Source organism: Mustela nivalis (assembly GCF_964662115.1).
Source record: "Mustela nivalis genome assembly, chromosome: 14".
NCBI lineage: Eukaryota > Metazoa > Chordata > Mammalia > Carnivora > Mustelidae > Mustela > Mustela nivalis.
The window spans coordinates 4,251,276-4,277,718 of record NC_139033.1 but is presented as its reverse complement, the minus strand read 5'-3'; the positions used below and the strand labels follow the sequence as shown (position 1 = coordinate 4,277,718).

Sequence of the window (26,443 nt, the reverse complement as noted above, 5' to 3'; positions counted from 1 at the left end):
GCCCAGAAGCCTCCAACTCACTCCCAAGCAAGGACAGAGGCAAGAGAGAAACTGCAGGGCTCCAGCACCCCCCACACCCACACCCACACCCACACACACAACGCCAGCTCTCCTGCCTGCCGGGAAGTCACAGCTGTCTGAGAGCCCTGTGGCTTTGAACCTGGAATGGGGACAACAGAAGGAGCTGCCCGAACTCCACAGAATCTCTCAGCCTCTTAACCTCCAGAGGAGCAAACCCAGGACACAGCAGCCTCTGCTCCTAACACTGAGGTTCCAAACCCAGCAGAGTGCCACAAAGGAACCCAAAGAAAGGGCCATAGGGACAGGAAGAAGCTCAGACGGGGGGGAGGGGGGGTAATCCTTACTGGCCTCACAACCCCATCTTACAGATAAGGACAAAGAGGCTCAGAGATGTCTAGTGAGTGTGCTCCACAGGCAAGCGGAGTCCGTGGTGAGTGAGGGCAGCTCTGCCTGACTCCAGGAGCTCATTCCCGTCCATTCCATGACACCCCAGCAGGAGAGGAGCGATCGCTTCCCGTAGCCATCCCTTGTTCCACCTGTCACCACTGTTTTGTTTCCAGAGCAGTCTCTGGAGCCCCTCTTGCAATCCAGAAAGGCTGGCCATGGGGTGCTGCTCCACCGCTGCCCCCTCAGGGGTCCCTTGCTCTTGGTCTCCCTGTTCTCTCCCCCACCCCCTTCCCCACCTCCTCCTCAGTCGCAGGCAGGGTCCTGAGCCACTGCTGAGCCCCACGTGGAGGCCCTCAGAGCTCAAGAACTCAGAGAAGGCGGCAGGGCCACGGTCTAGGCTAACCTGCTGCTGGGCTGACCTGCCTGAGTGTTTTCTAAGTGACATGATACAAGACAGGGCTGGCCCAAGCACTGACCTCTGACCTCATTGTCAGGCAGCCTTCCTACCTGGATGAGAGGGAGATGCCTGGACCATTTGGGGGACACACACAGATCATTGGCTCCTCAGCCTCCACCAGAAACAGGCAAAGGCAGCATGAGGATCATCAGGAGACAGCTGCTCAGGGCTCCACTGAACTCGCTAGACAGCCAACGGAGGGACGGACAGACATCTGGGCTAAACTCTGCAACCCAAAGTCAACTTAGGTCTTCCTTTAAGATTTTATTTATTTGAGGGGCGCCTGGGTAGCTCACTCAGTGAAGCAACTGCCTTCGGCTCAGGTCATGATCTCAGGGTCCTGGGATCGAGTCCTGCCATCAGGCTTCCCCACTCAGCAGGGAGTCTGCTTCTCCCTCTGCCCCTCCCCCTCCCATGCTCACTCACTCGCACTCTCTCTCTCTCTTTCAAATAAATAAATAAAATCTTTAAAATAGATAAATGACAATTTTATTTATTTGAAAGGAAGAGAAGGAGAGTGTGTGCAAGTGGGGGAGGGGCAAAGCAAGAGGGAGAGAATTTCAAGCGGACTGTGATGAGCGCTGAGCCTCACGCAGGGCCCGATCCTACCACCCAGAGATCACAATCTGAGCCAAAACCAAGAGTTCGACACCTAATCGACTGAGCCACCCAGGTGCCCCTAGGTCTTCCTTTTACAGACAGGCACACGTCTCACCCAAGCCTAACTCCTCCCAGTAAAAAAGTGACAGGCCTCAGCTTCCTCCCTCTGTAAATGTAAATGCTGTTCCCACCTCCCACTAGGGGAAGAGGGGCAGACTGCACTAACACACCAGGGAAACACAAGCCCAAGTTGGGAGCCGGCTTCACGCTGGTTCTCACGCTAGCTCTTAGCTGTCAAGGGTTGCCACTGGCCGGCTAACCCTCACAAACTACTGATGTTCACAAATGATTTGCTTGTAATTTTAGAAAATAAACTGAAGTGGGTTCAAGACTACTCCATGACTGTCAGTCCACCCACATGTGCTCGATCTACTTTATTTTTTTTTAAAGATTTTATTTATTTATTTGACAGAGAGAAATCACAAGTAGTTGGAGAGGCAGGCAGAGAGAGAGAGAGGAGGAAGCAGGCTCCCTGCTGAGCAGAGAGCCCCATGCGGGACTCGATCCCAGGACCCTGAGATCATGACCTGAGCCGAAGGCAGCGGCTTAACCCACTGAGCCACCCAGGCGCCCTTTCTTTATTTTTTTTTAAGATTTTATTTTTTTATTTGACAAAAAGAAAGTGAGCACAAGCAGGGGAAGCAGCAGGCAGAGAGAGAAGGAGAAGCAGCCTCCTTGCTGGGCAGGGAACCAGATGCTGGGCTCCATCCCAGGACCCCGAGATCATCAGAGCCAAAGGCAGACGCTTCACCGACTGAGCCAACCCAGCGTCCCTCAATCTGCTTTCTTAAGAGAAAGAGCTGGGCAGGGCACAGAGCTCCAGGCATGGCCTCAGGAAGAAGGACAGGCAGCAGGTGATTCTCATCTGCCCTACGGTCACCTGTCGTGTTTGTCCTGGTAGAACAAAAGTTGGGACCATTCTCTGAGATGGTCAAGAGCTCTGAAAGGAAGGGGAAGATGATAAAGAAAAAGACGGGACCAGCTGCCCCTGTGCTCCCCAGCTGACCCCCAGTGGCACTTTCACTTCTCTAGAGGACTCGTGCTATCCAGCCCTATTCTTCATGGTCTCACAAATTTTGGAAGCCACCCGCTTCGTTCTGGGCAAGACAAAACTCTCCAGAGGCCACTTGGCAGCTGGTGTCACAACTGATGGATGGCACGTCCCAAGTAAGAGGACAGATGGTCTAGGGAGGGCCCATCACACCTACAGAAGCCCTAAGCCCCTCCAGAGCTCCCCACACTCGCAGGTGGCTTGCCTTGGTGGGATGGTGTCCCTCATCTTCAGAGGAAGGACGCCTCCAGCCATTGCCCTGAGGAGGGCAGGACAAACTTCTCTGGAAGCCCAGATCCTTGCCAACTCTCCACATCAGAAAATCCGCCTCATTCTGGACAGGGAGGGAGCAAATGCAGGCCACAGTCCTCCCAGCTTTGGCTAACCAGAGTCACACTGGAAAACCACAATAGAAAAGGCGGCAGGAAAGGCGGACTTCCCAGAAACAAAACGCGTCCAGGGAGACCTCCGGGCTGTCAGCCTCACTGGCAGAGCTCACATGCAAGGCCAGAAGGTGCAGAGGAGTAGGACAGGGCAGGAAAGAACCAAAGTAAGACCCTGTGGTCTGCGGGCAAGAAGACCACCAACCCCAGAGCTGAGATGATGACCAGCAGACACCAAGACTCCGTGGCCCGGGGCTCAGGCGGCAGAGGGTCCCAACGCTCCAGCTCAACTCAGTGTAGCTGGCCTCCCTCCACCAGGCCCCGCTGGTTACACCAGAAGATTGATGGGGAGGAGGGGGAAGTATCCACCTCACTGCTCATTTGGATTTTATTGCAGGAGACACTCTGAGGCCCTGGGAATCCAACCCAGCAGATCCAGGACAGATGGCAACAGCAGTGCCGGGCCATGATGCCCAGTTTGCTTGGAAGTTGGATTTGAACCACATGGAATGTCTTCTAACAGAAACAATGCTCTGACGACCAGATCTGGGTGACCGTGCAGGGAGACACTTATATCCTTCACTCCCCGGCCACCAGGCTCTCCAGTGTTGGCAGGGAACGCCTGCTCACTCTGTGGGGTCACCGGGAAGGCCCGCCTGGGGTGGGGGTGGGGCAGGCCCGCATGACCCAGGAGCATTGAACCCCACCGTTCCTCACTCGTCATGCCCGCTCTGCGCCTGGCAGTGGGCTGTGCCCTGGACGCCCCTCGTCTAAACTTCCCAAGGATAAGCCTGGTGAGAAATCCCGTGCTTCTGCACACGTGTCTGGAAAATTCACGGATGACCTGGCAACCTCTGATCGGAACAAGCCTGCCAGTGAAGGCTGCTGCCTCTCCTGTCTCCGTCTACAACAGAAAGGAAGTGGTCACCAAGCAAGTTAGCAGGCTATCCAACACCACCCTCTCACTGCCCTCTCTCACCCCACTGTTCTTCCTTTTCAAAAGTGGAAGCTTCGGTCTCCACCTACCCTGCCCTGTTGTTCCCCAGACTGTCTTCCTCCATGGGCACTGTCCCTTGGTTGGGGGAGGTTACCTGGAAGCTAAGGGGATGTCTGGCTCTCTCATGTTCTTACTCCAAACTGAGTGGAGGTAGGAAGAGAGTTGAGATGGGTCAAATCTCACAGACTATGAATAATAACTCCAGCTTCCATGTGACAGGGACAAATCTTAAAAACCCAGGCACAAAGAGCAGCCACAGCACTCTCCCCTGGTCCTCCAGGTCCTCTGAGGGAAGGTCTCGGGGGGCCAAGCCACCCTTGGAGCCATGCAGCTCAGTGTGAAAGAACAGACAAGTGCTACTGGCCTCTAGAGGAGGGAACAGGCACCCGAACTGCTCTGGCCCATGAGAATGGGTTCTCGAGGGCAGATTTCACAGTTCCTTCCTTTCCACACCTCCCTATCTTTCTGGTAAAACAGGCGTCATAAACGGCTAAGGACTGGCCCAGATAAATCTTCCAGGATCTCTTTCAGCAATGAACTTTGATTCTCCTCCTTCCGAGATGAGGGGGATGGGGAGCTCAGGGAGACAACACAGAATACAGCAAAGGCCACCAGCCCAGGGCCCGCACGCTGCACCCTGCTCCCCGATGAATGTGGTTATGCTTCTTACGAAATCGAGTTTGTCTTAAGAAATCGAGAGACTTCACTTGAGAGCCAGGATTTCTGGCTTTCTGGGAGTAGTGAGAAGAGCAAGCAACACTGGTCTGCTCCTGCGGGGCCCCCACTGGCTGCAGCAAGAAACCCCGCTTTCTCCTCTGGCCCACTTCCTCCGTGCACAGCACCTGCCTGGCCTCAGCAGGCAGGTGAGTCTGCAACACAGTATAGTGTGGGGCTTGCTGCTGAACTTCAGTTCAAGTCCCAGCTCTGCCCTTGCTAGCATGGAACCTCTCTGAGCCCAGTTCCCTTTTCTACAGAACAGGCGGAACAACAGCCCCTTACATCATGCGGACTGTGGAATCCCCAAGCCTCACCAGAGCCATTTGGAGGAATAACTCCGAGAATGAACAGAAAGCACACCTGGCGCATCACAAGCACACAGTCCGTACATATCCTTCGTGTCTACCTTGCAGGGGACAGCAGATGACAGATGGGGGCCGAGTGGCTGTCCCGCCCACAAAGCTGGCACCCCTGACTGCCACACCTGAGCAGGTTCGAGAGGCACCCAGCACTACAAGCCACACGTGATCACAGGAAGGTGCTCTAAAAGGTGTCAGGCAGGCAGCCCAACTCCCCCACACAGCCCCCCACCCCAGATCCGGCTGTTAATACACCAGGACCGATCACTGCTCTCTGCTAACAAGATCTTGGCTACAAAGCTGACGGGCTTATGCAGGCCCCAACCAGAACTGTGGTCTCTCTCCCTGGCTTCAGAGCCATCCCCGAGTTCAAGGACTTGCCAAGAGGGAGCATCTGGAGTGCCCTGTGCTCAGGGCATGGGGAGCTCAGTGCACAAAGCCAACAGGAGGAAAGCTACTCACTGCTGGTCTACTCCGGAGTCTGGTCCAAAGTCCGAGCTTCCACCCCACGGTGCCATCTGCTCCCAACAATCCAAGCTCTGAGGAAGGAGGCCCGGTATGGGCCAAGGTAGTTCCTGTTGCACATGCCATCTCAGGGCTCTAACCTCTAACTCGGCCAGAGAGCTCAGCCTTTACAGCAGCACTGACACAAGCCTGCCCCGGACTTACTCCAGGGGCTCTGCGTGTCAGGCATGACAAGTGCTTACCTGCTCTGTGTGGTCTGCACCTCGCCCCACACTCCCCCTCCTGCTGACTCAGTTTAGCGCCCCACCTATGGGGCAAAAGGAGTCCTAGGTCCCATTGAAGGGCGAGAGAGGCAGAGGAGAGCCCCCACAGCAGAGGAGCTTAACCTGACCCGGGAGGTCTGAACCTGACGCTTAGAGGAGAACCCTCTAAGGGATGCGCAGACCCCCTGAAATTACACATGGGACATCTTGTTTGTTTTTGTTTTTGTTTTAAGATTTTATTTATTCATTTGACAGACAGAGATTACAAGCAGGCAGAGAGGCAGGCAGAGAGAGAGGAAGGGAAGCAGACTCCCAGCCAAGCAGAGAGCCGGATGCAGGGCTCGATCCCAGGACCCTGGGATCATGACCTGAGCCGAAGGCAGAGGCTTCAACCCACTGAGCCACCCAGGTGCCCCACATGGGACGTCTTGTGCATGTCCCCATGGCATTACTCCTGGGAGACGGTTCATAATATTCACGGTCCAAAGGGGTGGGGTGCAGGTGAAGCCACTGTGGGAAACAAGGGCCAACAGTGTCCTCTCTGCCCCTGCAACTCAAGTCAGGTCCCTGGAAGACACGTCTGGTTACCCAGGCCTCATCTCTCCTTCAATCCTAAGGGACCGAAATTTCTTCCGGAAGGGGGCTGGGCAGGAGAGGCCCCACTTGGGTATCCAAGACTAACCTTGAAAATGGGTGAGTTCTACATACCTGTCCCACCTGCCTCCGCCAGTCCCTCCATCCTCCCCCCAGGGGCCACCTCATCTTTACCAGTGGTGGCCCCTACGATGTCCATGAACAGGTACTATTCACAGGTGCACGCTGGGGAGACAAAGACCCAGTGTCTGTCCCCAGGCAGCGCTAACTAGCGGGAGACCATCAGCATTGGGGCAGGAGAAGGACGGAGGGGCGTCTTCCAGGCAGATGGAGGAGCAGAGGCAGAGGTGAGAAACAGCCTGGCAGACAGAGGGGGCCGGAGCTCAGAGTACAAGTCTCGGCTTGGTGGAAGAGGAGTCAAGGACCCAGGGCCTGTTGCGGAGTCTGGACTTAGAAGGGCAAGCCACGCAAGGCTGTGGGCAGGGAACAGGGAAGGCAGGACCAGGCTTGTGTTTTGGATCACTCCGACAGTGAGTGCAGGAGAGAAGGGAGGGAGGGGGCCTCGCCCGGAGGAATGTTCTAGATAAAACTAGGTAAAATCAACAAGACCTGGCAACTGAGCAGCTATGGAGAAAGAGGGAGGAAAAGAGGCGGCCCACATCTGCTTCCTGTGGGAGGATGGACATGCAACAGATGAGACTGTAGGACGCGAGGGGGAGCAGGAGCAGGGCGAGGGCGAGAAGGAGCACGGAAGGGTCAGCAGCTGAGGACAGGCAGGACACAGGGCCACGGAGCCAGGCTGAGGGACTTGCTTTTCCCTTGGCCACGTCACCTGTGAATCTTGTAGGGGCCCAGAAGGTAGCTATTTAGGAAATGATACAGTATTGCCTCTCCAGCTTGTTCTTCCTTCGAAAACAAGGAGTTCTCCCTGCCGGGCCTTGGGGGAGCTGTAAACTACAGGCAGTCTGCTCGGGGTTCCTCAGAGTGCCCAGGATACTGTGGGCTCCCACTCTTCTGGTGAAGTCTGCCCTGGTATCCAAATACAAAGGTAGCTCCATCCCCCGACAGCCTCCCTCCGGAAGAGGGACCAGGCCAAGCGCATTATCACAGGAACCAGGTCCTTCCTGCCCTGTGAGCACGTAGGCCAGTGGGCCCAGGATTAAATCTCAGGCCCCAAACTCTCAGGGAAATGCCCTTCTGAACTGGACCCCAGCACAGTCAGAGCGCAACATCTGCCAGAAGACAGAAGAAGCCCCAGAGATGGCCCGGCCTTGGCTGTCATTCCAAGGCCACCCCAAAAGCTCATCCCACTGAAGAAGCAAAGGACAGTAACTGTCCTGCGCCTTGTAGCTCAGGCTATTTGATTAGCTTGTAAGATCAGCTGGGAGCACACAGGGTACCAAATCATAGCCCCCCACCCCCCCACACACACAAGCCTCCTCCCTCCAGCCCTCTGCACGGGCTGTTCCCTGAGCCTAGACCACCGTCCGGTCTTCTTCACCATGCTACATCCTTTCGTATCCCTTGAGACTCATCACACTTCAGTCTCCTCTTCTACAACATGAGGATAAAAAAGATCTGCTTTGCCTACCTAAAAAAAAAAAAAGGAGGGGCGCCTGGGTGGCTCAGTGGGTTAGGCCTCTGCCTTCGGCTTGGGTCATGATCCCAGGGGCCTGGGATCGAGTCCCAGGTTGGGCTCTCTGCTCAGCAGGGAGCCTGCTTCTCCTCATCTCTCTCTCTGTCTGTCTCTCTGCCTATTTGTGATCTCTCTCTCTGTCAAATAAATAAATAAAATCTTAAAAAAAAAAAAAAGGAAAAAAAAAAAGGAATGTGTGTTTTTTTATGATGGGGCCCTCTTCTGTAAGACATTCCCAAATCTTATTATGGAATGGTATCTACTTAAAGGATGAAGGTTTGGGCCCTTTATAAATGTCAACATTCCAGTTAAAATAAACACACAACAAAGAGTGAGCTTAGGGTACCATTTCCTCCAGGAAGCCCTCCTCAACCATATTCTCTGCACAGGGTTCAAGGCCCTTCTCCTTTGAGTTCCCAAAGCATCACGAAGTTCCCCTATGAAAGCATGTATCCAACTGGTAAGAGCCATCTGCCTGGGTGTCTGTGTCCCACCAGCCTGTGAGAGCTCAGTGAGGACAAGAAGTGTGTCTTTATTACCCATCTTCAGTGCCTCCCATTGAGCAGAGCCTAGAACATAAGAGGAGCTCCGTGGACAGGTGCTAAACCAATGAATGCCCCTGCCAAGCCATGTGCAGCAAAGATCTGCCCCACCACTCCAGTCTGTGCAGCTTCTAGGCCCCCCGGGAGCACTCACTACATGCAAAGCATGGGAAGGGTGGGCGACGCATGCGCACAGGGCCCAAGCCGCTCTATTCTTCTAACCAAAGAAATGTCCCTCTACAGGGATCTAACTGCCACCACCTCCCCAACACAGCACCATGCTCACCCTTTAAAAAAAAAAAAAGAAGAAGAAGAAGAAGAAAGAAAGAAAGAAGAAAGAAAAAGGAACACTCCACAAGATTTTGTGGCCAGAGCACAGCAGCCTTCTGTGGGTACATAAGGTTTAAACTCACTGTGTGGCCTGTCTAGCTGCCTCTGGGGGGGAGGTGAGGGGGGCGAGTCGGTGAGGTGGGCTGGCTCCCAGAAGGGAGGCACCTGGAGGGGTCTGTGTAACCCAGGCAGAGTCAGATCCTGGGACTAGGTGGCCCTTTCACTTGGTGCTGGAGGAAGAGGAGGAGGGGCGAGCAAGGGACAGGTCAAGAAAGAAAAGGGAGATCCCATCTTGTCACACCTCTTCCCGTGGGGCAGGCAAGGCAGGAGACATAAGCTGGAATGTGAGGATTTCTGAAACGCGTGGCACTGGAACATGTTAGCAACACCAGCCGTGGGCTCTGGAGCCCAGAGTGGCTGATAGCATCATTGATTCTCATGACCCAGCCGCAGAGAAGCTGAACCACAAAGCAGAGCCCAAAAATAGTGACACTAAGGGAAGCTCCACGGGCAGGGAAACTAGCCAGAGAAAGACAAGTTTTTGAAAAGGGACAGGAAGGGAAGAAAAGAAATGTTCTGCAAACATTTTTTTAATTAATTTCCTTAGATTTTAAAAGGCCCTTTCTACAAAGAAACAGAGAGTACCAGGACATAAATTTGCCTAACAACATAGTGTGAGCTTTACATGTATAGAATATAGATGTAGATGTATGTGTAGAATACAGAATACGTGTAGAAATAAAACTTAGGGCAATTGTAACACAAAGGACAAGAAAGGGAGGAAATGGAAATATACCGTTGTCAGGTCTGACATTGTATGTGAAAGGGTGTCACGTGACCCGATGGCAGACTGTGATGAGTTCCACCTGTAAACCAGAGAGCAACCACTAGAAAGCGTAAACCAATGAAGTATGGCTAAAGAGGCCAATGATGGAGAGCCAATGGAATCCTAAAAAATACTCAGCGAGGGGCGCCTGGGTGGCTCAGTCGGTTAAGCGTTTGCCTTCAGCTCAGGTCATGATCCCAGGGTCCTGAGACTGAGGCTCCCTGCTCAGTAGAGCCTGCTTCTCTCTCTGCCTGCTGCTCCCCTGCTTGTGCTCTCTCTCTGACAAATAAATAGATAAAATCTTTAAAAAAAAAAAAAATACTCAATGAATCCAAAAGAATGCAGGAAAAGAATAAAGAACAGATGGTATAGAGGCACCTGGCTGGCTCAGTAGGTAGAGTATGTGACTGTTGATCTTGGGGTTCTGAGTTCTAGCCCCAGGTTGGGCACAGAGCTTACACGAAATAAATTAACAAACAAACAGATATATAAAATTTTTTTAAAAGATTTTTATTTATTTACTTGACAGACCGAGATCACAAGTAGGCAGAGAGGCAGGCAGAGATAGAGGAAGAAGCAGGCTCCCCGCAGAGCAGAGAGCCCGATGTGGGGCTCGATCCCACGACCCTGGGATCATGACCTGAGCCGAAGGCAGAGGCTTTAACCCACTGAGCCACCCAGGCGCCCCCAAACAGATATATAAATAAGAAACATGGCAAAATGGTAGATTTAAACCTAGTCATATGGCGCAACCCCCGCAGGAGCTTTGTACCATCACTTTGCTATTGCTCAATAAACTTGCTTTGCTGCCCACCAGAAAAAAAAAAAAAAAAAAAAAAACCACCAATAAACCCAATCATATTGATAATTATTGCAAATGTCAGAAAAATCTCTATAATTATATCAATTAAAAGTAGAGATTATATGACTGGATAAAAATGCAAGATTCCACATATGCTATCTATGTGAAACACTTTAGGTACAACTAATAGCTCTTACCAGTTGTGAGGCATGAAACATTGGAGAAAAATATAACACACTGATACCAAGAAGTTGGATTGGTTCTCTTACTATCAGATAAGGTAGACTTCCACGCAATAATATCACCAGAGATTAAAAAAAAAAAAGACATTTCATAATGATAAAACATTAATGCATCATGAACATTTAACAGTCCTAAGTGCATACACATCTGATAACAACTTCAAACTAGATGAAAGAAAAATGGACAGAACGGAAAGGAAAAAGGGGATGTCTGGGTGGCTCAGTGGTTAGGTATCTGCTTTCACAACAGGTCATGGTCCCAGAGTCCTGGGATCGAGTACCACATGGAAGGGGGGTCCTGGCTCAGCAGTTCCCTCTGTCTGCCTGCCACGCCCCCGCTTGTGTGTGGTCAGTCTCTCTCTCTCTAAAAATACATACATACACACATACATAAAATCTTAAAAAAAAGAAGAAGAAAAAGAACTGAAAGGAAAAAGAGACAAATCCCCAACCGTGCGTGGAGATTTTAACTCTCTAATTGAGAAAGACCAGTCATTGAGAAATAGCCCTTCAAAAGGAAGCCAGAGGAAGACATAAGAGGACATAAGCCAGAAGACATCAGACAATAATCGAAGAGCTGAAAAGCAACAAGACATAGAGCCAACAGAGCGCTGGTCTGAGAAGGAGACCCCAGGCCTTGGCTCTCCGCAGCAAAGCAGCAGAGAGGTGGCCACAGAGCAGGAAAGGATCCTGTTCTTTTGCTGGGTCCACAAGCCTACCCAGAGGGAGGGAGGCACTTCAGCTCACACCACACTCCCAGTGGCTTTCGACAAATCTGACGGGGGTCAGTGTTAACAAACCCCGCCCCCATGCCACTGGTTGATCACTTTCCCAAGTTACCACACTCCCAAGCACACTGCGATCCACATACACAGGACACACACACATGTATCCCAGCCTGACTCCCTTCCTCCTTCCCCTCTAGTGGCCCTCGGTGGCATCACTGGGTGGGAATCAAATGGAGTCCAGGGGTGCAGGGTGGCTCAGTCAGTTAAGCCTCCAACTCTCGGTTTAGGCTCTGGTCATGATCTCATGGTTGGGAGATCCAGCCCCAGGTCAGGCTCCGTGCCCAGCGTGGACTCTGCTTAAGATTCTCTCTCCCTCCCCCTGTGCCCCTCCTGCTCATTGCTCTCTCTCTCAAATAAATAAATCTTGGGGGGAAAAAAAAGGAAGGAAGGTAGGTAGGTCTAATCAAAGGGGCTGGATGGGACACAGTGGGCTAAAGCCACCTCCAGATTCCAACCCTGACTCCTCTACCAGGTACCAAGAGTTCCCCTCAGGCAAATCCCTTACCCTCACTATGCTTTAGCACTGGCATCGACAAGATGATCTACTTCAGGGGCACCTGTGGCTCAGTGGGTTAAGCCTCTGCCTTTGGTTCAGGTCATGATCTCAGGGTCCTGGGATCAAGCCCCGAGTCAGGCTCTCTGCTCAGTGGGGAGCCTGCTTCCCCTTCTCTCTCTGCCTGCTCTGCCTACTTGTGATCTCTCTCTCTTCAAATAAATAAATAAAATCTTAAAAATAAAAAAAGGAATATCTACTTCATAGGGTTGTTATGAAGGGAAAAAATAATTTAAGTAAGGCACTTAGAACAATGTCTAGCATAGGGTAAATGTTACAGTAATGGTGGCATAATAGTGGAAATTATTAAATTATGTAAATATATATGCACTGAGATTTTACAGAATGCACTAAAATATTTACTGTGGTTCTCTGATTAGATCTGTGAGTTTTCACCATTTCCTTCTTCGTGCATCTCTGTAGCTTTTTTTTTTTAAAGTAGGTTCCACACCCAACCTGGGGCTCAAACTCACAACCCTGAGATCAAGGGTCACATGCTTTATTGACTGAGCCATCCAGGCAACCCTGTAGTTTTCAAAATTTTCTACAATAAACATGTATAACATTGATAATCAAGAAAAAGACAGCTCAATATTAAAAGTAAAAATGGCGGGGGGGCGCCTGGGTGGCTCAGTGGGTTAAGCCACTGCCTTCAGCTCAGATCATGATCTCAGGGTCCTGGGATCGAGCCCCGAATCGGGCTCTCTACTCAGCAGGGAACCTGCTTCCTCCTCTCTCTCTGCCTGCCTCTCTGCCTGCTTGTGATCTCTCTCTGTCAAATAAATAAAATCTTTAAAAAATAAATAAATAGGGGCGCCTGGGTTGCTCAGTTGGTTGGACGACTGCCTTCGGCTCAGGTCATGATCCTGGAGTCCCGGGATAGAGTCGCACATCGGGCTCCCAGCTCCATGGGGAGTCTGCTTCTCCCTCTGACCTTCTCCTCGCTCATGTTCTCTCTCACTGTCTCTCTCTCAAATAAATAAATAAAATCTTTAAAAAAAATAAAAAATTAAAATTTAAAATAATAAATAATAAATAAATAAATAAATAAATAAAGTAAAAATGGGGCACCCGGGGGTCTCCGTTGGTTAAGAAGCTAACTCTTGATTTCCTCTCAGGTCATGAGCTCAGGGTTGTAGGACTGAGCCTGTGTGGAACTCTGCCCTGGGCGTGGACCCTGTTAAAATTCTCTCTCTCCCTCTGCCCTTCCCCCACCTGGCTTACACACTCTTGCTCAAAAATATGTTGTCTCCCTCTTTCTTCTCTCAAAAAAAAAAAGGTAACATGAATATGATTATAGTCCTTTTATTAGGCTTTTACAACAATAGAGAAAAATAAACTTTAAAAGCAATGAACAGACATAAGCCAAAAAGAACTGAAAACGGGTATGCAAATAAAAATCTGAATATACACGGTCGTAGCAGCACTAGTCACAACAGCCAAAATACGGAAACCACCCAAACATCCATCCATTGACAAATGAATACACAAAATTCGGTATATCCATACAATGTACTATTCAGTCATAAAAAGGAATGAAGTGGGCGCCTGGGCGGCTCAGTGGGTTAAAACCTCTGCCTTCAGCTCAGGTCATGATCCTGGGGTCCTGGGATCGAGCCCCGCATTGGGCTCTTTGCTCAGCGGAAAGTCTGCTTCTCCCTCTCCCACCCCCCCCACCCCGCTTGTGTTCCCTCTCTGTGTATGTCTATCAACTAAACAAATAAAATCTTAAAAAAATAAAAGAAAGTCTCAAAACTTGTGCAACTGCCGTCTTTGATAAAAGTCCAATATATAAATTGATAAAAAGCGCATTACTCTGACTGAGGAAGGTGGTAGGCTGGAGAGCCCCCACCCACACCGTAGGGGATATCCTGAGACTTCTTCGAGCTCTGTCAGTGTAGGGAGTCATCCAAGGAAGACTGGATGGGTCCAGAACCACAGAGAGGGGAGTGCTGACTCATCACACCCAAGAGAACGTTCTGAGGACAAATCGCACAGGCAGGAGAAGCAGGGGAGAAGAGGAAAGGCAGAGCAGAGATGACGTCCAAGCCAGAGATGGCAAAAGGAGCTGCTACCAGCAACACCATCAAGAGTGACCAGCAAACCCGGGGTCCTGGGGGACAGATGGACGGTGACACCCCTGGCCCCCATGCCTCTGAATGAAGTCAGGCAGACAACAGCTCTCTCCAGGTCAGTGTTCCTGCTGCTCTAGAGGCGCAAACAGGATGTTTGGAAGCAAATGACCACAAGTGACCACAGGAAGCTGTGACAACCGCCTCCAGGTGACACTTCTCTTCTTTCCCCAGCTTGTTTCCGGTGTGGCTGCCTCAGGCAGGCAAAATGACTTCAAGTACTGACTTCCAAAGAGAGAAAAGGGGCAGAAATTCTTGGAAAGTTCAGGCTATCTGACAGAAGAGGCTATCTGAGCTGATGAGGCGGGGTGGAAATATGGCCAACCTGCTACCCAGCAGCTCACCCGAAGGGTGCACCTAGGCTGACTCTACTGAGGAAGGCAGAAGAAGCCACAGTCTACTCACGGGACCAAGACAGCCAAGGTGTGACCAAGCAAGCCCAGCTGGGTAGCCACATCGGGTCTCTGAGGCATGGCCTCTCCTTCAAGCCCACCCCAGAAGAACCACCGTGACCTGGCTGTCCTGGAGTTCAGCAGTGATAAAAAAAAAAAAAACCACCCTAGTGGGGTAGCCAGGCCAGGAGTCTAGGGGCGGGGAATGGCAAATCCAGAGGAAACCAAGTGCAGACTAAAGGACGCTCCCATTCCACCTAAGGAAGAGGAATGTTCCCGGAAACAGAGAACAAGGAAAAGCCTGGCCAGGACTCTCTGAGCCACTTCTACCTCCCCAAGGGGTTCAGGGCTGACTTAACACTTGATCTTAGCCAAAAGGCCGAGAAGCAATCAGGGCTGACCTAACAGATCCACTGCCCTGAAAAACGCCCAGAGGCAAGCAGGGCAGCCCAGCCACTGGACCAGCTTCTTGCTATTAGCTGGGCTCACTCAATGGACAAAAACCTCAGTTTATGATCCATAAAACCAAAACCTCCCCTTTCTTTACTGCTACTAGGAGCCTCGGTGGCCTAGACCCATCCCATGAGGCTTTAGAGATGTCACGGGCATCCTTCATGGCTTCCTTGACCGGTGAAAGGCCTCTTAGTTCTGGGAGAAGTCCAGTGCTAGACCAGAAATGGATCCCAGGACCACTCTCTGTGGCAGCTCTCAAATATAGTGTTAAATGAGCAATCAGTATAAACCAAGCCACGGAATGACCTCCTTAACCAGCCACTTCCTTATCAAAGCCACCAAAGAAGCTCTGGGGCAATGTAAGGTCTTATAGCCAAAACCCAATTTCACACCACCAGCACAAGGGGACAACCATTTCACCTGCAGAGCTGCGCCCCCAAGCCCTCTTTACCCACTACTATTCAACGCTGGAAAAAAATTTAAAAAATAACAATTAAAATTTAAAAATAAACAAATGTTTGCCACCAAGGCCGCAGCAAACACAGGCAGCAGACTGGTGAAGTGGAGAGTTGAGAGAGAAGGCCAAGGCCATCGCTTCTTGGCCTTTTGGCCAAGATCAACTGTAAAGGGGTGCCTGGGTGGCTCAGTGGGTTAAAGCCTCTGCTTTCGGCTCAGGTCATGATCCCGGGTTCCTGGGATCAAGCCCCATATCGGGCTCTCTGCTCCTCGGAGAGCCTGCTTACTCCTCTCGCTCCCTCCCTGCCTCTCTTGCCTACTTGTGACCTCTGTCTGTCAAATAAATAAATAAATAAATCTTAAAAAAAGGAAAAAGATCAACTATAAAGAAGGCCAAGGCCCCAAGCAAAGTCTAAATTATTACAAGGAAGAATGATAATAACAACCGTCACCACTTACTGAGTACTTTTTTTTTTTTTTTTAAGATGGACTTATTTATTTGAGAGTGAGAGAGAGTCAGGGAAAATCTCAAACAGATTCCCCGCTGAGCATGGAGCCTGACGCAGAGCTCAATCCCATGACCCCCGAGACCACGACCTGAGCCAAAAGCAAAAGCCAGACACTTGACGGAGCCACCCGGGCACCCTGGCCCCCTTGTTGAGTACTTTTAAGCACTTCAAGAAGTGTGCCTCTTTCACCAAGGCTAAGGGTGTAAAGTGACCTGCCGAGGTCACACGTTAAAGCAAGTGGCAGCAACGATACAGACCCAGGAGGGCTGAGGTCAGAGGCTATGTTCCATCCGAGGGACTATGCGACCTCCCCTCCAACGCAGCAGTCCCTTGCTCGGATTCTCCAGCAGAGAAAGAGCTTTGCTGGAGGTCTGATATCACAGTGGGTGTCTGCAGTTCATATCCATTTAATCATCAACCACCATCAAATATTTATTAAGCAACTGCAGAGAACCGAGGTGAACTTGGCACTGAGAGATGCTTGAAAGGCAGATAAGATCCCTGTCTTCAAGGGGCCTACAAGGCAGAGGGGAGACAAAAGGAGAGATGCCCAATTTACCTTAGATCTGCGAAGTTATACAGAAGTGAGAGGGTGAAGAGGTTGGCTGGTTTGAACCAGAAAGAAGCCTGCTCAAGGTAGGAGCTGCACAGATCTTAAAGGAGGAGGGGGAGGGGAGACAGGTATGGAGGCCGTTTTCCGCAACTTGGACAAAGATTCAGCCTCTAGGCGAAACTAAGTGCTTGGAGTGGTCAGAAATCATATCTAACGCAGAGAATGAAACTTGGGAAAGCCCCTAGATGGGACGCCAGGCTGGCCCAGTCAGTGGAGTATGCGATACCTGGCTCTCAGGATTGTGAGTTTGAGCCTCATATTGGGTGTAAAGATTCCCTTTTTTTTTTTAATTAAGATTTTATTTATTTATTTGACACAGAGAGAAAGAGAGAGAGAAAGAGATCACAAGTAGGCAGAGAGGCAGGCAGAGAGAGGAGGAAGCAGGCTCCCTGCTGAGCAGAGAGCCTATTGTGGGGCTTGATCCCAGGACCCCAAGATCATGACCTGAGCCAAAGGCAGAGGCTTAACCCACTGAGCCACCCAGGCACCTCTACTTTTTTATAAATAAATAAATAAATAAATAAAATCTTTAAAATCTTAAAAGAAAAGAAGCCCCCTAGATTTAGCAAGTGTGTATTTGCCATAAACCTGGGGCAGAAAGAGAGCATTCAAAGAACCTCCCCAAGCAAGCTCACTGCAGGCGAAGGAGAAGACCAGTGAGAGGACTGGAGCTGCTGAGGCCAAGCCCGTGGTGCCTTGGAGGACAGGCATCTGGTGCAGCCAAATGAGATTCCTTCAAAGAGACAACATACGGATTTTTATGTGTAACTCTTAATGGTTTCAATGTTGGCAACCATAGTCAGTTAAGGGCACCAACTCCCTGAGAAGTAGAAAATCTACATGTAACTTCTTCTTTTTTTTTTTAATAATGTCAACATTTTAATAAGTGGCTTGTGTCAGTCAGTTATGAAAATCCACATACAACAACACATAGCCCCAAAATTTAGCGGCTAATAGCTTGCTGCTGACCAGAAGCCTTACTGATAATAGAAGTAGTCGATGAAAACATATTTTGCATATATTTATAATTTATACACTTATTTTATATACTACATACTATACTCTTACAACAGAGTAAACTAACGAAAATAAAATGTTAGGGAAATCTTAAGGAGGAGAAAGTACATTGATAGAACTATTCTATATTTATTAAAAAAAAACACACACACACACATTTAAGTGGACCCACATAGTTCAAACCATGTTGTTTGAGGATCCAATGGTAATCTGGAATATTTTTAAATACTATGAAGGCCAAGTGACACGGGTCTTCAGGCCAAATCCAACCTGTGGTTCCAGTATGAAGAACCAAAAAAAGAATGGGTTTGGTGCCAGGGGACCTAAGGTGACGCTCTCGGGTCAAGCTCTTGCATCAGGGTCTGGGTGACACTGAGTGTGTCCCTAAGCCCCTGGAGCTGCAGTTCAGCTTCCTCATCTGCAAAATGGGGAAAACTAGCACCCACCCTCCAAAGGACTGTGGTCAGAATCTTATCAACAATGATGAAGCACACGAAAACGTTGCCTAAATCTCCAAGTGTTGAGCAAAGGCCCATGATGTCACACACGACAAGAGAAGACAGGGGACAATCACAGAGAAAGCAGACAATGCCTGAGGCCGCAAAGAGAGAGTGAAGAGGAAATGAGCTGGGTCTTTGCTGGCGTGCAGGCCGGAAGAATCTGGACAATAGAATCCACGTCAGGGGTGGAAATATAAATTTAGGAGTTGCCAGCACACGAGTGAAAAAAGAGGTCACGCAAGTAGAAAAACTGACCTAGGCACCTAGGAGCAAAACAGGGAGCCAGCAGAGATCTTGAGAAAAACACAGTGGTGGGCCCCCACAAAGGGACTCGAGAAGGAAGTGGGGAAGGAAGTGGGGAGGGGGGTGTCTATAGAAGCAGATCTCAAGGGAGGGAGGGGGAAATATGTCCGCTAAAGAGCACATTCTTAGCAAAAAAGAGAACATGAAAGAAGGACCCAGGCTGTGTTAACAACAGAAAAGACGAAGAAGTTAGAAGGGACCGATGGGTAAAGAGAGCGAGCCAGAAGATAAAGGGACAGATGAACACGTCAGGTGTACGATGATGGGGTATGTGGGGAGGAAGGGTACAGGGGCTCACAGAAGGCGATGCGGGGAAGAGACACGTGGGGTGAGGGGGACAGCTGCGGGGGGTCTCTCTGCTGGTGCCGGGCGCTCCCACAGCCCTCATCTCCTGCAGGTCCCGAGGACACCAGAGGCAGGTTGCAGGTCCATCCATGCTTTCAACAGGATTCTTCTCTCATAAGCTCATGTTTAACACCCTGCTTTCAACGGGACTGTTCTCTGATCCAGAGCAAGGCCCAGGTCTCCATGGCTTATTCAAAGCGATACACGGGCTGCTGTCCAGGGAGGCGTCTCAGCAGCCTGAGGATCCATGAGCAAACCAGAGAAGAGCTCCCCAGAGCCTTCCGCCCACCTCCACGCTCACCCAGGGCTCTACTATTCAAAACAGCTGCAAATGTGCGCCCTGCTCTCCCCAACAAGAAAACAGAACAGAACATGGCTGTCTCTGCCAAGTGAGTTCTGAATAAGCTGCATTCCATTTCATTAAAACAATTACCTGAGTCCCAGCCAAGAATTACATACAGCTTCCTCACAGCACCGCCCCTCCCCCCCCTTAAAACACACATCGTGCTGCGTTTCCAACAGGCAGAGAAAGGCCATGACACACCACTCTGAGCCCCCACTAGGAAGATCCCCTGGGCTAGAGCAAGTGGCCAGCCTCTGCGTCCATGCATGCCGACAGACACGCATGGGTCTCAAAGGAGACCCTCGAGTGAAGGGCTCCCCTTACAAGAGCCTGACGGCTGCCCCAAATGTTCCTGGTAGGCACCGGGACCTCCAAGCCAAGGGGGCGACTGGTGCCAGAATCCAGCCATTTCTCCCAAACAGACGGGAGGGCCAAGTGGCCCAAGCGTTGAGTCAGCACAAAACAAGAGAAGAGGGACCCAGGAGTGGGGATTCCAGGAGAGGGGTCCTGAAGGCTGGAGAACTGAACGGCCAGACCCTGGGCCGCCAGCAAGAGCCCAGGGGCCACTCTGGCCCACGCTGCCCACAGGCTAGTGGTGTTCTTTTGGCCACAGATAAGAGGTTTGTGATGTGAGGCAAATGGCATTTCATCCCCTCCCCCAGGCTCCAGCTGCCCAGAGGCTAGTCTTTTGTAAGCCTTGATCCGCATCCCACCCAAGCAACCCTCTCCAAACTCTGACCAGAGCCCAGCGTCTCCCTTGCCCCGTGTCTCCCTTGCCCCCTTGCCCCGTGTCTCCCTTGCCCCGTCCAGGGTCTGATTAAGGTCACCACACCCAAAATAACCCCGGGGGCTGCCTTCACGCTGTGGAAACTCTCTGTCCTGTCCTTTTTACTGCATGGGTCACTGTGGTTGTGTGCCCCCGCCCCCCAACTGACAGTGACCAGTCCCGATCATCCCAGGCCTGCTTGGCTCCTGTCGCCCCCCCACCCCGGTCTTTCCTCCCGGGCCACAGTGTCCCAGCAGGCCGAGGGGCACAGACAGACACTTAGGTTCACTCCCGGCTGAATAAGCCTGAGCCCACTATGGCATAAACCATGATCTACTTTTTTTCCAACTTTTGATCATGAAAGTGTCTAAACAGACAGAGGAGTTGAAAGACCATTTCAATGAGCACACACATACCCTCTGCCTAGACTCAGTCATTAACATTTTGCCATTTTGTATAAACAGACACATGTGCTTGAAGGCTTTCTCTCTCTATATATATATATATACATATGTGTGTATGCATATATATATATATATATATATATATATATACCTCCTTTTTTTTTACTGTATCATTTCAAACCGAGATGCAAATATCACGACATTTTACTCCGAAATACTTCTAACATGCACCTAACAATGACAATGTTCACCTGTAAGACCACAATACCACAATCATACAAGAAATAAGCACTAAACGGCCATCTTTAAGGGAAAACTTGGCCACTGGGGGCTCTGCTGGGCCTGGCCAACCACATGTTCTGCTTGCCACTGGCCCAGCGTCCAAGGTCTCCCTGGAGAGGCCAGCCCTGAGTCTCATGGGTTAGGCAATCAATTCGTAGCTGAAGACTTTATCAGGACGTGAATGCACGCTTCAGGCCAGATGTGAGACTCCCAACAGGCCCCCAAATGAAAAGGCAAAGTAGACCTGGGGGCTGGGGAGGCTCTGGGCCTATCCTGGGTGAGGAGACAATTCCTAGAACACCCTTTTTATCAGGAGCTTTGTCAAGGTTTCTGGGAATACTCAGCTCCCCCCAATTCTCTCCCTCCCTCTCTCCCTCACAGAGGACACTCTCAATTCTCCACCTCAAAGTTTTCATCTACTTCCTCCTCTGTAAATGGGCCGGCTCCAACTGGCAGCAAGTCCAAACACCTGAATGAAGACAGAAACACGTCTGTGTGGGTCAGGGGCACAGAGGGCGTGATGCCAACCAGGCCTGGAAGAGGCCTGCCTTCGGCTCAGGTCATGATCCCAGGGTCCTGGGATCGAGCCCCGCATCAGGCTTTCTGCTCAGCTCTCTCTCTGCCTACTTGTGATCTCTGTCTGTCAAATAAATAAACCAAATCTTTAAAAAAAAAAAAGAAGAAGAAGAAGAAGAAGAAGAAGAAGAAGAAGAAGAGGGACCTCAGAGGACTACCCTCTGTCCCAAGGGGAACAGGTGACTGGAGAGGGGGTGACAGGGATGGGAGAGCACTGAGCAGGAGACCCTGTCACAAGTGTCCAGCAGCCCATCCCAAGGAAGATTGAAGGAAAGGGAAGAAGCCCAGAGAACAGGAAGAGGATGGATGGGGGAGATCAGAGATTGGAGGCTGTGGGGAGGGACAGGAAAGATTTTTATCATCCTAGAAATGGAAAACAATCAAACCAACAGGCAAGCAAGATCCGATCCAGTATCATGAACAGAGGTAGAAGGACAGTCACAAGCCCGACTCTCATTTAAACCCCAGCCCTACCACTCACTGGTAAACAGAATTTGGGTCAGGGGGCTAACCCTCTCTGTGCCTCAGTTTCACCATCTGTAAAATGGACAGCAGTAATAATAACAGAACCTGTGCCTCCTGTGGCCATTACAGGTCAGTGAAACAATGCATGTAAAGTGCCCGTACACAATAAGTGCTTAATAAACACTCTGGGAAAGAGCTCTACAGCTGTTTGTTATTATTACTGAAAGGACCGACACTAGGACAACCCAAGGAAGAGCTGCAATGAGGTGAAGGTGGGAGGAGTTTGTCAACTCTCTCCTTCTGGAACCAGGCAAAGGCCCAAGGAAGCCTTGGAGGGTCAGCACACTCCATGCAAGATGGGTTATATGGGGGAGAGGCACTGCTCGGTACCCCGGCAGTAACTCGGACCTTCTGAGGGCCCCTCCAGCCAATGACCCACCCAGCCTCCCAGGGCACGGCCATTGCTGGGGAAGCTGGAGGGAATACCGTGAGGCTCCCCTGGAAGACCTCCAACCCACAGCGGCAGGGATATGGCCCCAGCAACCCGAACCTCTCCACCCTGGCTGGGGCTGCCCAGGCAGCAGACAGCTTGGCACCATGGCAAGCACACCTGCTTAAGAATCAAACACCCCAGGGTTCGGAGCCCAGCTCTGGACCTCACTAGTGCACAGCCCAGGAGGAGACCCGGCCCTGCCGCGGAACACAGCATCACTCCCTGGGGCTGCCTCTGCTGCGGGCCTGGCAGCTGGGTGCCCTGACCCCAGCCCAACACACAGAGGCACCACAAACAGGCAAGCCCAAAGTCCAGACTTTCCATGGAAACAGGGAGGCTCCATAGCCCGGAATGCCCCAGGCAACTCCCCTGCCCCCCTAGTACACCCCCTAAGGACAATGAGGCACTGTATTTCAGAGGGTCAAGACTGCTGAGAAGCTGAAAGAAGACATGTCCAGATTCTAGCAGCAACTGGGCATTGCCAACAGCTGGCTGTTCCCTCTGCAAGAGAAAGGAAGGCAAAGCCATCAAGGTCTGAACTGCACCCGCCCTCTGCCATAGAGGCCATTTATTCAGGATGGCCCCCACGGCCCAAATTTTGAAGGTGACTAGCAGAATTTGGGTCAGGGGGCTAACCCTCAGTCAGCAGGCCCGGGGCTCACCACCCCTCCCAGTTAGTTACCTCACCCAGCACTTAACCTTGTTCTGGTTTAGATGGCCAGATCTGGAATGGGATAGGTCTGGGTTCCAACCCCAGCTTAGCCCAGTGAACTCCCAGAGGCTCGTTTCCCCATCCGTAAAGCGGAGATAAAAACCACCCTCTCTCCAAAGTGTCAGTGATCATAGCCCGAAGTGCTGAGTCCGATGCCTGTCTCCCACCAAGCACACGTGACCATTACTGGGCCGCAGCTGTGGTCACAGCCCCCCAGAAGCACTAGGAACATGAGCAAGAGGAGAGCGAGGAGCTGGGTCCGAAACCGTAATCAGTCTGCATCTCAGTGTTGTGGGAACTCTGTCCAGGAAACTCCAGCCAGAACTCAACAGAGCGAACTCCGGGCCAAACCAGCATCTAAACAGTAATGGGAAAAGCCACCAGCAGCCACCCCGTAGCACAGAGAGGAGAGAACACACAGGGAAGGGCAGTGTTTATGTTTTTCTGCCCAAAGAGCTATAAATTTGTAACTTATTAAACAGCACATGGTGTGTCTGTCACTAGCCGCTATGGGGAGGGAAGAGTTCCCCAACGTTCAAGACCAAAAAAAACAAAGTCACAGCAGAGACTCTGCCCCCTCTAGCCTTGCCACAGCACACACCATAAACTCTCCCCTGTTCCAGGGACCAGGAGGCTCACAGCTGAGAGCACTCTCAGGAGAAAAATAAAAACAAGAGGCCTGGCCTTTGTGTCCACCCTAACTAAGGAAAACAGCTGACGGGCGGTGCGTGGAAGCAGCCATCCAGACAGCTGATGCAGCCGGAGCACAGAGGCAAATTCCTCTCCCCTTCCTGCTCACCCCACTGCTCCCACCCCAGGGGCTCCGGGGCAGCCAGGCGTGGCTGGCCTCCTGGGAGCTTAGGCGGAGGAAGTCAGGCAGCCTGGAACAACTGGGGAGTGTGTGCTGAAAGGTCACAGAAGTTACAGGTGGCAGCCGCCACTCCCTGCGACCCCTCCTTCATGCGCTGCTCACCCCCTCCTCAGGAAGAAAGGCCTCTTGGTACCCAGGAACTGCAGATCTAAGAGCCAAGGACTGCGATTCTAGTCATGATTTGGTCATTCCATGGCAGTGCAACCTGGGGCAAGTCAATCAACCTCTCTCAGTCTGTTTTCTCTATTTGTAAAAAGCAAAGAGGAATGACAGCCGGGGCCCTAAGTAAGGGGCATTTACAAAGGGCTGCTGTGAGCGAGGACGGAGACAAGCTGAGGTACAGCAAGCACTCCGTAAACAGCAGATTTTAGTTCCTGCAGGCCCCTCTGCCAGTATACACTTTCCCCAAGACTCACCAGGTTTCCTGGCCCTAAATGGAAGCCTGTCAGAGGACAGGAATTCTGGACTCCAAGAGTACACTCTACAAAACTCTCTCAGACCTTCAAACAGTACTGTGTGGAAGGGATGTTGAAGAGCAACAGAAACACATCGGCATTTTAGAAACTGTAACTCTGCTCCCTGGTTCCTGCTGGGAAAGCATCGAGACTTTCAGGTACTGATTCAAAAAATAATCCCCCACTCTCCTTTCAGCTTATTTTTTTATGTGAACAAAATACCTGCCTGGAGGCCATGCCAACCTCGAATGTGTTGGAAAAATGGGTGCCAAGCCTGACCCAAAGGCAGAACTATGCTTGGCAGCCATCGCACCCTGCAAAACAGGCAGGACTATGCACCATTCCCAGCACCAGGATCTCTCGGCGGCGGCGCCCTGATCTTTTTCAAAAGGAAGCTGGGGGTCCTCTTCCCTGTCTCTTTGGAAGTCCAGAGCCTACAGATAGCCAGTCTTAACTTAGTGCCCTGTGTGGTTGGGGGCGGCCACTCAGGGCCGTCTGATGAATCTACTCCTCAGAGCCTGGGACAGAGAAAGCATCAGTGGTCACACAAGCCACCCACAGTACAGAGGAAGACAAGGCTCCTACAGAAAAGAAACTCCCCCCCCCCATTACCTCCCCAGCTCAAAGGCCCTCTGGCTACAGGCATGAAGAGGAGGGAGGGAGAGTGAAGAGTGAATCCTCTCACTCCCGAGTTCAGGCCACTCAAGGCATTCCTAGAACCCTGGCATCAACCCCCATGGGTTTAGCGTCAGGTTCCAGGAGATTCTTTTCCCCATCCTAACGCCAGATCAAGGCTGGACTGAAAAGAGTAGTTTGGGAGCTCTGATAACATGAAAACAGTAAAACTCTGTTCTGGGCATCCTGTCCTCCTTACCTGTGTGGCCTCCAGCAAGGTTGGATGGTGCCGGGTGGGAGGAACCTTTCCAGCCCGGACAAGCCCAGAGATGGCCATACCCTGGGGCCCACTTCCCACTTCATTCCCCTGGCACTGCACCAGACCCCGGCAGTGGCGGGGGGGGGGGGGGGGGGGGGGGGGGGGGGGGGGGATCATATCTCCTCCACTTACTCTTCTAGGATTAGGCTGATCTGTGATAGGAAAGGGGAGGGGCTGGTCCACAGAGTGGACAGAGCAGCCAGGAAACGGAATGACCAGTCCATAAAACAGGGTGCCCAGACCTGGATTGGGGGGGGGTGGGGACAGATGAAAAACCTGTCTTTGTGGGGGTGTGGTCACTGGAGGCTCATCTCTAACTTGTGAAATGAAAAAAGCTATCCCTGGAAAGGGGGTCCTTAAAGGGGTGGGAACAGGTTCTGGAAATGAGGGACCAACAGAGAGTTTCGAGTTTCCGCAGCTGTTGTTCCCCGAGTTGGGCCGCCGATCAGTGAAATGGGGGGTGGGGGAGCCGTGTGTGAAGGGAGGGTCCCACAGCGGGGGGGGGGGGGGGCAACGTGGTGCAGGCAGTGGGGGGTCCGTCCCTGGGGCGGACGGGGCGGGTCCCTGAGGTGCAAGCGGGCCCCTACGGCTGGTCTGGGAGATGGCCCGACGTCCGGGGTCCGGAGGTGGGGCCGTCTCCGAGGCGGGGGCTGGTAGCTGTGAGGACGGCAGCAAGGCCGGCCTGGCCCAGGACTCAGGCCCAGCCGGGGATCCCGGCCCAGCGGAACCCTGGCATTCAGCTAGCAGAGCCCGGACCCCGGCCGCGGGGGGCGGGATCCCGCTGCCCCCGCCGCTCGCTCGCGCCCGCCCGGCCCGGGGCCGCGCGCCCCTCGCAGCCGCCTCCCTCGGCCTCCCGCTCACTCACCGAGGTCGTCCATGGCGCGACTGCGGGCGCCGGGAGCCGACTCGGCGTCCCGCTCTCTGCCCGTCCCGGGGCCGCTCCTCTCCGCCCCACAACTTTTCCGCCGCGAGCCTCGGCCGGGAACGGAACGCGCCGCCACCGCGCGCGCCCGCGCCCGCCGCGCGCCCCGCCCCCGCGAGCACGCGCGCCCCGCCCCCGCCCACGGTCTCCCCCCGGAGCAAGCTGGCCCCGCCCGGTGCTCACGCTAACCCCGCCCCGCCGCCGGCCCGCGAGCGCGCGCCCGGCCGGCAGAGGGCTTCGCCGGGCGAGCGGCAGCGCCCTCTCGCGGCCGAGCCGGCAGGTGGGAGACTCTGGCCTTCAGGCTCTGTGGTCAGTCTCTTCAAGTCCTGTGGTCAGTCTCTGTCCGTCTCAAAGTCACCTGTGTTGACATCTCAGTCTGACCTGCGTCTGTCCATCCATCAATCATTCACTCATCACATGTCCATCC

General features: G+C 52.1%; 1 protein-coding gene across 10 annotated transcripts in view; it reads right to left on the bottom strand.

The window, feature by feature from the left end:
* The window catches only part of PXN (paxillin), a 48,088-nt gene extending 21,931 nt beyond the window's left edge, over nucleotides 1-26,157 (bottom strand). For 3 of the 10 annotated variants that reach the window (XM_082699699.1, XM_082699705.1, XM_082699701.1), the window contains exon 1: nucleotides 25,960-26,151. In XM_082699699.1, the coding sequence (XP_082555825.1) occupies nucleotides 25,960-25,972 (13 nt within the window). In that variant the 5' untranslated portion in view covers nucleotides 25,973-26,151. Of the gene's footprint in view, nucleotides 1-25,959 lie in introns of all 10 variants that reach the window. The other 7 variants (XM_082699706.1, XM_082699697.1, XM_082699703.1 and 4 more) reach the window with 4 other exon arrangements.
* Nucleotides 26,158-26,443: the final 286 nt, after the last annotated feature.